Source organism: Teleopsis dalmanni, chromosome 1 (assembly GCF_002237135.1).
Source record: "Teleopsis dalmanni isolate 2A chromosome 1, ASM223713v2, whole genome shotgun sequence".
Taxonomy (NCBI): domain Eukaryota; kingdom Metazoa; phylum Arthropoda; class Insecta; order Diptera; family Diopsidae; genus Teleopsis; species Teleopsis dalmanni.
The window spans coordinates 170,389,223-170,400,263 of record NC_051846.1 but is presented as its reverse complement, the minus strand read 5'-3'; the positions used below and the strand labels follow the sequence as shown (position 1 = coordinate 170,400,263).

At 30.4% G+C, this 11,041-nt stretch overlaps 1 protein-coding gene across 1 annotated transcript; it reads left to right on the top strand.

Annotated features, from left to right (window-relative positions):
• Positions 1-3,860: 3,860 nt before the first annotated feature.
• On the top strand, positions 3,861-7,827 carry LOC119666701 (innexin shaking-B-like). Its single transcript, XM_038075983.1, has 5 exons — positions 3,861-4,060; positions 4,135-4,199; positions 7,154-7,320; positions 7,388-7,566; positions 7,635-7,827. The coding sequence occupies exons 1-5, from the start codon at positions 3,861-3,863 to the stop codon at positions 7,825-7,827; spliced, it is 804 nt and encodes a 267-aa protein (XP_037931911.1).
• Positions 7,828-11,041: the final 3,214 nt, after the last annotated feature.

Below are 11,041 nucleotides of genomic sequence, written 5' to 3'. Positions count from 1 at the left end.
CGCCTTTCGAATGAAGGCCACAATGTCAGTTGTTAAGGACCTCCTAATGTCGGAAGGTGCTAGCAATTCCCGACCCAGTGATCTCCTCCTTGCCCAGATCAAAGCTGGGCAGTCACATAGAATGTGGCTAGTTGTCTCCTCTGCTTCCAAGCAGAGTCTACAATCTATCTCTTCGGATAGGCCCATTTTGTTGAGGTGGTAACGTAGCCCATGGTGACCCGTTAGATATCTCACTAGCAACCTCAACTCTGTTCTGCTAAAGGAGGATGTCTTATTATAACTATAGGGGAGAACCAGCTCTTTAGCCTGACGGTTGAGATCCAATTATTGATTAGAGACCCAGTTATAGACCAACTTAATCCACAAAAAGGTTCTGGGCCACAGATTATAGTGGCGGATCCTGCCCGTGCAAGACTGTCGGCAGACTCATTACCATTAATTCCTGTGTGACCAGGCACCCAGCACTGTGTTACTTTATTATTGCTTGCCAGCTGCTGCAGTGTGTCATAGCAGTCTGCTAGAAGTTTTGAGAAAAACTTCCAGGAGCATAACGCTTTGATTGCTGCTTGACTATCTGAATAAATACAGATTCGGGCGCCTTACAACCCCTTGTTAATATTGATACGAGCGCAGATCTCGATGGCGTGAACCTCAGCTTGGAAGACAGTGGGCCATATACCCAGCGCGAGCGAGATTCTGGTGTTTGGACCAAATATTCCAGCACCAACTCCTTCTTTGGTTTTCGAACCATCAGTATACCACGATAACACTTTTGGTTCGAGTCCAGGAGTGCCATTTACCCAGTTCAATCGATCGGGTATGAGGACTTCGAACTCCCTACCGAAGCGAAGTTCCATGTTCATGCGATCTGTCCTGTCGCAGATCTCTATGCCAGGAAAGAGTCTGCAGATAGATTTTTGACTGATGAGACTTCCGTGCATGTTGATAACAGGGCGTAGCCTAGCTGCACTCAATTCTGCTGTCTTTTTAATAAAGAGGTGCAGAGGGGTGAGACCCACTATGGACTCCAGTGCTGATGTGGGACATGTTCGAATAGTTCCCGTCATAGCGACGCATACGAGTCTTTGCAGTTTATTGCATTTGACTATTGCAGCATTTTGTTGCGCTTTATTCCACCAAACAAGATCTGCGTAGGATACAATGGGTGATGATATAATTCTAGGACTTATGCCCCAGGTTCTACCATATGAGGTCCTATATGTCCACATGACATGTGATTATATTTCATAATCACTTTAAAATATATATGTAATAAAAATAACAATAAAAATTAAATATATATATTATTATTATTTATATTATTAAATTATTAATAATATTAAAATTATTATATTATTATTATTATCTAATTATTAAATATATAATTTTGTACTTAAACACATTTAATTTATCTAGTTCTTGAGGCTGAGAGTTTCGTTTACCTTAGCCCATGTTCCTAACTGTACATAATATCTATAAAAAAATATAACTATGCAGAAAACAACTCCCAATAACTCCCGATCTATTTAAGAAAATCCTTCACAACAAGACATGCAAAAGCTGCAAGGATAAAGAGAAAAAAGCAACAACTGAATACTTTATTCTTTAATAAAATTCAAGACATCTCATTATGAAAGTCTGCAAACTAATTTTCCTAGTAGATAATCCAACTGAAGATTTTCAAAAATTAATGGATTTTAGCCATCCGCGCAGATCAGTTTAAAAACTAAGATATACATGATAGAGAACGGTTTATGTGGTACTTGGACAGAGAGGAAACTTCTGCCACCACTAAAAGCAATCAACCAACTCTCTTCTTCAATCGTGATACATTTATTCTAAACCACTCTAATTTTTCTATGCCTTTTTTATAATGAGTGGATATTACTCATATAATAGTCTACAATTTCGACAATCATTTCTTCATTTGAGTCAAGTTTATTTTGTTTGACCATTTTTTTAATATAACATATATAAAAAGTCAGTAGTTATTGGAGTTAAATCCGTAAATTGCCATGGTTGATAAAAAATTGTATGTTCTACGAGAAGTCTTCTAACTTGGAGTAGAAAAGGAAATCTAAATTTGAATCCAAATTTTTAATCATCCGCGTAACAATTCAATCAATGTTTGTCTTTGAGTACTTAAAGATGGACTTTACAGCAGCAATAACAGCTTGGTTTTATAATCTGAAACCTTGTTCTCTTTCTTCGCAAAGGCTGCGAGTCTTAATAGATATTGCCTTTTTAAAAAAAAGATGAATGTACAGATTTTAGTCATAGATATTATTTCTATGTTTTCTAATTTTCTATGTGCCTAATTTGTCTACCTAAATATTCATTTTTTTATGAAGTAATAGTAGGTTATATATATAAAAGTTCTGATTGATATGATATGTATATACCTTAAGAATAACTGATGACCATCCGTCTATAATGTTTTTAGTTGGTGACCTTAGAATCTTGGACCTTGGAATTTTAATTTAACCTCGAAGAAACTGTAAGTTGCTGATTATTTCTCGGTTGTAAGTAAAGAATCTTATATCAGTTTCTTTTATACAACTCTCCAATAGGTACGCGGTGTTTTAACGGTGGTAACACCTCATTTGTTGCAAAATGAGGTTGTTATTTGAACCTAACATAGTGTTATTTTAAGAGTTATTAGTTTTACTTTAAACACACTTGTAAAGTTAGATATTCTCAGTAATCCCTTAAGTATGTTTATTTTTGAATAAGATTTAAGTATAACCTTGTTATTCAGTTTAATATAATTCATGTTTATGGTGAACTATGTTAAGACAGTTCTAAGACAGTTTATATTATCTTGTATGATTTAAAAGACTTATATTGCAGTCGATCTCTTTTGGGAATTCTTTCATAAGAATGCCAAATTTGAATTCTATCTCGGATATCCATTAAATAGATAATCTTTAAACTGTAACTAAATCAAATCAAGCAGTCTTCATTCTTTTGAACAATTATTCTCTGATCAACTTTCGAATAGGTTTGCGTATATATTAAAGTAGTATATTTCTATATTAAATAACGTTAGTTATGATGGTAGTGACCCTATTGTTTTTAATAGGGAGGTTTCAAATAGTACTCAAAACCTCATAGAGAAGTGTTGATCAGCTAAAAGCTCAATTAATTAAAAATAAATAAAAATTTTTGTTGTTGCAATTCAGTACTGTTCGAAGCTTCTCTGTTAAATAATTCTGTTAAACGGTTCCAGAACAAGATGCTGTTTTAAAAGTGATGAAATTGAGAAAAATAGTAAAGAAATTTTTTTATTTTACGGGAACTTTTGAACAGTATATATCGCATAATACCACGATTTTATTTTGATAGTTTTATATATATTTGCGTTTGTTTTAATATATGTTTGGTGAGAAGGTCTTTGCTGATGTGATTATCGGCACTTCTTTTTATTTCTGTTTGATCTAGCACATTAGATGTTTTGGCAACCTCACAGTCTTTGTCTTCGAGATGAGTCATTTGTCTCGGAGTCAACATATCGGTCAACTATGGTATCTTTTTTAATTTCTTTCTGGTCTTTATAGTAAATCCTAAATAAGTTCTGTTACATGTCACTTATAAACTACCTTCCATATAATTATATAATCATAATCATATAAATGTATATATATTAAGAAATTTATTATTTAAATATATATATTATATTCATAAAGATGAAACAAATGTTTGAATATGAGCTGCAGACTTTTGATGCCATTGTTCCTAGTAGACTAGATTATAATTGTTAATTAAAATTTTAATAAATTTTAAATTTAATATATTTTCATGAGAGTTTTTGAGGATTTCTTTTATCTAATAATAATAATTTTTTAATACTTAATACCAATATGAAATCAAAGTATGAAACGTGTTTGTTTTCTCTTCCCTTTCAGGCAATTTTATTTTATACACCAAGATGGCTGTGGAAGTCTTGGGAAGGCGGTAAGATTCACGCACTTATTATGGACTTAGATATAGGCATTTGTTCCGAAGCCGAGAAAAAACAAAAAAAGAAATTACTTTTAGATTATTTATGGGAGAATCTCAGGTAAAACTATTTACTTATTAGTTAAACTCATTAAAACTCATCTATGAAATTTCATATAATTATATATATTATAGATATCACAACTGGTGGGCTTACAGGTATTATGTCTGTGAGCTGCTGGCGCTGATTAATGTGATAGGTAAGTAAGCATTTATCGGTTGTAACGAAATACCTGGTGCTCACTCAAGGTTCAGTGCAGTGAACTCTTCATTGTTTAGGTTTTATAAAACATTTAAATTTGTATAAAAAAATACAAATTAATACACGTATCAATATTTACATATATTTAATTAACTTACATACCGGATGTGTTTGCAATATATTTCACCATTTTACGAAAAACACAAAAGATCACCAATAAATATTATATGCTCTGCGCTGTGCTCGGCGTACTTTTTAATGTGAGTCCACAAAATTATATAAAAATAAACAAATTACAATGGCAAATTTTAATATACTAACCGAAATGCACAATATACCGAAATCAAAATAAACATAATTACCAGAGACCATCTACCGAACAGGCGATCGATCGATCCATTCCAAAGCATTTCTTGCTTTCATTGGAATTTTATAGGTAAAGTTTACAATTATTTTAAGAAGAAAATGTATTGACGCTGGAACTGACAGACAATCAAAATAATGAACTGTCAGAAAATGTGTAATTTTTTTATGCCGAGCAGTATCTATAGATACATAGGTGATTATGTGAATATTCGAATATGTGTAAATGATTTCATCTATGTTTGAACAGATTTTATTTAGTATGCATAGATTTTTTCTTAATTTAATTAAACGTGGACGTGTGTTTACTTTCGGAAAGTCAATGTTTCCATACAATTTGTGTGCGTTCAGTTCATTTGGAACCAGCAGAGAAGTCCATTCCATAAATATTTTCTTTTTCGGAATATTGATCTTGATTTTGAAACAAAAAACATACGAGCACACATTATATGTTATTACAGCGAATAATTAAGCAAGGATGTTTAAAATTAAAATTAAAATTAAACTTAAAAAAAATAAATTCCATAGAATTTTATGCTTTTGTTTTATGTAAAATGGCAAAAGGCAATTAAAAGATACATGAAATTTTGGAGAGGTGTACTAATAATGAGTTTCTTTGAAAAATTTTAAACAAAATGTGTTTATTAAATACTTGTTAAAGGGCATCAGAGAAATTTAAGACAGGAAGACTCTAAGTTCAAGGCAATAACGTTTCCTATATGCTAAGTAATTATACTATAAGTGTGTACTATATATGTAGTATTTTGATATTTATATTTATTTTAAAATGACCTCAAGAGTTCAAAATCTTTTCCTCTTTGGATTTTCTGTAAACATTCTTAAGTATTCTATTTGACAATCTATTTGACCAGTAATAATCAAATTGCGTCACTGGCGGTACCAGTTTAAATTACCCTGGAGACCGTTAAAAGAAGTACTTTTCTCTACTTTCTGCAACTTGCCAATAACAGAAGGAAAGCTCTTAGGTCATGTGGAACTTCCAGGTTAACATGGCTCACCTATAACAAAAATAAATCCTCGGAACTCATCAAAAGAGATCGCGTCAACACTGCAAAGCTTACTGCAGTTCTTACTGTTCATTGGTGTGTAGGAACCCAAGCAGAGAAACTACGTATTCCCCATAACCCTCACTACAGAAGTTGTGGAAACCCGTAGGAAAAAGACACCACAATACATTTTCTCTGTGAATGCCCAGTTTTGGTGTTCAGAAGATATAGGTTCTTAGGAAAATACTTCTGTGATAGTTTATCAGACTACTCAACGATGAAGATGAAAAACCTATTAAATTACCTAAATTCGGCGGGATGGATTTGGCCTCTACTCTTCTTTGCATGGCTTCTTGCGAGGAATGTGGTATCAAAACGACGAAAAATCGCTAATTGAGGTACATTTGAAGTTATCTAATGGCCTGCCACTGCAACCAACCAATCAATAATCAAATTGAATCATATAGCTGTTTATAACATCACGATACTCAATACAGAGCATTGTTGAAGTAGAATTACCTAATCAAATAGTTTTATAGTATCTTGTAATTATCTTCTTAAAGCGCTAATATAAAACAATTTAGAACTTTTTGATTAGCAAAGATAGAAATTGCTTTCTAACATTTGATATTTTAAGCCCATTTAAATATAACATAACCAGTTTTCTTGTCATCTTAGACCTCGCACCGAATATAAACTATATTACACATTTGCATTTTCAAATTTTTGTTATAGTTCCTGGTTTTAGTGGCGGCTAAGTTTCCCTGCTTTTCAAATAGCACAAGGGTGATATATGCTTACCCTACACCTAATCGTGAAAACAAACATGCTGGATTTCTCAAGATCAATATTGAGAATGTCCATCTAGGTCATTGGCTCATATAGTACATACATATAATTAGTCGACCTGAGACTTTGATAGAAAAGTTATGACTTTGATAGAAAAGTTATTGCCATTAAAGTCACTAGACAGACGAGCGCGAAGAAACAAACGATCTTTTGATATATTTAGGACTATAAATGCTTAACATATTTTCTAGGACTCCAAACTTATTTCTCTAAAAAATAGCAATCTATATAAATCATTTTAAACCAATATTTAGATTTTATATCTACCGTACAGTCAACATACTGGCCAACAGATTTCACCAAAATACTAGAAGTAATTGACTTTGAAGTGATAAATGATATCAGGGGGTCGGAAGTAATAAAGAATCATTAAAGCTGCCATAAATTACCATTTCAGTAAATTTTAATGATAGTCAAAAAAAAAACTATTTTAATAAATTCAGTAATTGGCTTTAATATAAAAATTTTATTAGATCAACCCAGTCACCCATGCCAAACGTTCACAAATTCTTATTTTCCAAACAGAAAATGGTTGACTGGGAAATTTTTTTCCATTCATCGTATTCAAAAATTATAATTGATATTATTATAAAAATAATAATAATATGTAAATAATAAATTTGATCATCATCGATTAAAGCTCCAGGATGTCCCAGATCAGCTCAAATTAAAATTCTTAATGTAGTTCCCAATTTTTTATGTCTCCATAAATTAAGTTTTATTATATTTGCAGGTCAAATGTTTCTTATGAATCGATTTTTCGATGGCGAATTTATGACATTTGGCTTGGATGTGATAGCGTATATGGAGACGGATCAAGAAGATCGCATGGATCCTATGATATACATATTCCCCAGAATGACCAAATGTACATTTTTTAAATACGGTTCAAGTGGGGAGGTTTGTAAAAATATAAAAATATAATTACAAATAATTAATAAAATAATTAAAATTTCTATACTTTTAGGTTGAAAAACATGATGCCATCTGCATACTGCCATTGAATGTTGTTAATGAGAAAATTTATATTTTCCTTTGGTTTTGGTTTATATTATTAACGTTTCTCACATTACTAACACTAATATACAGGGTGGTTATTATATTTTCACCACGTATGAGAGTGTATTTATTTCGTATGCGATTTAGGTATATAATATAATATTAATTATTAATCTAGCAATTTATTTAAATTGAAAATATTAAAATAATTACAGGTTAGTGCGTCGAGACGCAATAGAAATAATCGTTCGTCGTTCAAAGATGGGCGATTGGTTCTTATTATATTTATTAGGAGAAAATATAGATACAGTTATATTTCGTGATGTTGTACAGGACTTAGCCAATCGTTTAGGACATAACCAACACCACAGGGTGCCTGGACTAAAAGGCGAAATACAAGATGCATGATATTGGGAGTACTAAAGTGCGTACGGAATGCAATTCGTCATCTCAATATAAAAATAGCAAACACGCTGCTTACTATAAGTAAACACCAAATCATCGTTCTCATCATGGAAGTCATCGAAGTAGTAAAAATGAAAGCAACAAAACAGTTAAAATAAAGTTTCATCAACATCGAACCAGTTGTACCTCATATCGATATCAGATCACACCATCAACAATAGCGAACAATTGAAGTTAAGAAAGAGAAAGTATATATTTAAGGAAGAATTTCAACGATTTTAAATATTATCTTAAGTACAATAGTCATATTGACAACCAAGTGTATAAAGTAAACTAATAACGAAGTTAGTTCTAAGCTAAGATTTTAAACTCTCACAGCGAACTCATCAGTCATTAAAGCTGCCAGTGCACTTAGCTTGTCAATTACACAAACAGCCAGTATTGGGATGACAACCGCGTATGATTGCATTTTGTATCGCAAATGACATTAAGTATTCATTTACGTTAGAACCAGCACACATGAACTTTTTTAAAAAACAGTTAAAAAATCCAACCAAAAAAATCGCTCATGACGTCAAAAAAAAACGCATGTTTTTTATAAAAAATAATCTACGAAAAAATCAACAAAAAAATAGTTCATTACAGCATCTTACACCAGATACATTTAGAGATAATAGCCTTTAACAAAGCTGCAAGATAAAAAATACGAAAAAATAAAAATATCTTAGAAGTAAAAAATAGCGCGCATCATCAAAAATAACCGAAAATTAAACGAATATGAAATAAAAATATTAAAATAAAAAAAAAATCTTTTAAGCAATAAAAAAAAACAAAGAATAGAAATAGAAATAGAAAAACGTAAACGAAACTTAGGAAATGTCATTAATTAATTAATTTTAATTTTAAATTAGATTTTAATTAAGTTAAAGTCGCTGTAAATAGAATGTCTCCACAGTTAAGAGTTAATCAAAATAATGCAAATATTAAGTAAAATTATAAACTAGATTTAATGCTAATTAACTAAGGAAAATATAGTATTCCAAATATGCAGTATATACCGTGAATATGAATGAAAAAGAATATATTAACATTAATATATATAAAATAATTTACATAAAATAAAAAACAAAATAATAATAATATCGTATTAAAAAATATTAATAATACTAATTAAATATTAAAAAATATTTAGTGCAATAAAAGCGATTTTTAACTAAAAGATTATTTTAAGTTAAGTCAAATAATTATAATTGAAATCAACACTACCAAAATAAATGTACGTATATTTATTATTAATAATGTATATAGGATACTTGTAAATATCATGAAGATTAACTTATATTCTCAAAAAATCATACATCAATTGTATTTGCAGTCATTGAAATCAATTTGCAATGTCTTAATTAATAAATAATCTATAAGTTTTTTTTTTTTAATTATTTTATATCAAATATCCATTGAACCACTCAACTCGCATTTATTATTTATTATTTTAAAAATCCGTCCAAAACAATATATAAACAAAATTATTAATAGCATTTCAGATCAGCTCATTCAATATTACATACAAATTTCAACAAATTGATTATCAACAAAAATAGTAAAATATTATAGCAAATTATATAAATATTTAATATATTTTATTTTTATTTATTTCAATTTATTTAATATATATAACAGTCAGCATATATGATAGATTATATTAATTAAATGTCGTACATATGAGAAAGAGAAAGAAATAGTGGAAAAACTTTTCTGCAGCTACTCATCGCAAGCAATAGTTTAATAGCTGTTATATATCTCTAGACAGTGAACTTCTTAAGCAATATCTTCACATCCAGAGCTAGGAATAAAATATCCTGATCGTTATTCTTTATGTCTCTCACAACAGTATCTAGAGTTTAGATTGAAAAAGCTTGATCAGTACTGTTTAGCTCTCTCATCAAAGTGATAAGCGGCAATATTGCTTTAGTCTTTCTAATCTAATCATTTAATCTAAAATTGTAATGAATCATAACCTTTAATCTTTAGCTCTCTCACTGAAGTGTTCAGCACTTAGATTAAAATATCCTGATATCTATTCTGTAGGTCTCTCATTGAAGTGTCAAGCGCTAAGATTAAAACATCATTATCTTTATTGTTTAGTTCTCTCGCTGAAGTATCCAGCGCTTAGATTAAAATATCCTCACCTTCACAAGGACCTTAAAATGATTCCATAATCAATCAACAATTATGAATCCTTGTTAAGTAGTAGTATTACAATAAAACTATAGAGTTTAAGTGAATTCTTCACTTGGACTGACTTCCACGGTACCCTAACCTAACGTAAGCGTTCCTAAAATGGTTACATATATTTTAGGTAACCTAAAATATAAGGTTACCTATTTAATGGTTACAAAATTAATCATTACAAATAATTCACTAAATAACCATTAAATAAAAAAAATTAAACTTACTTGAATAATCTTATTTGTGATAAGCTTTTATGTAAGTATTTTTTTTGATCTACTGTCAAACCCAATTCTTAGATCTTATATATACCATCTTTCATATATTTTCATTCGCACAAATTGCTGTACTAAAACCCTTCAAATTAAATATAGACGACTTGTCGGTTCATAACTAGTAGCATTACTGCCATAACTTAACAGATGTTTGTCTTTAAGACATATAGACTTTAAAGACTATCCGCTTAAGAACATTTCTCCTCGTAACTTCTAAAAACAATAGTAGTGCCAAACCGTATGATCATAGTGGCACGATCGTAGTATAACACTAAAATATAGCAAAGCCTAAATAAGATGAATTGTGTGACTTATAGTACCATCTTGTTAAAAACCATATACATTTTAAGTCCATCATATAAATTTTACGTCTTCATCATATAAATGTAGTAATAATGTGGCTAGAACGATCAATTAATCGTTTATATCAGACGATCGACATTTTCGGAAAAGTATGGGTCTATCATGAATCCAATAGTCTTTCGTTAGATATGAGTTTTACAACCCTAAGCGTGACAATTTTCTGTTGAAACTATTCTGTTAAAATTTTGTGGAACTGTCTTCCACATCTATCTCTTCACATCAAGATGTGAAATTAAACTTCTGGAAAAAATCTTGCATAACAGAGTTGAAATTGAGAGTATTAGATGACTTGTGCCACTATTCTGTTAAAACCTCTTATCTTTAAAATCCATATCCTTAATTTCATACTA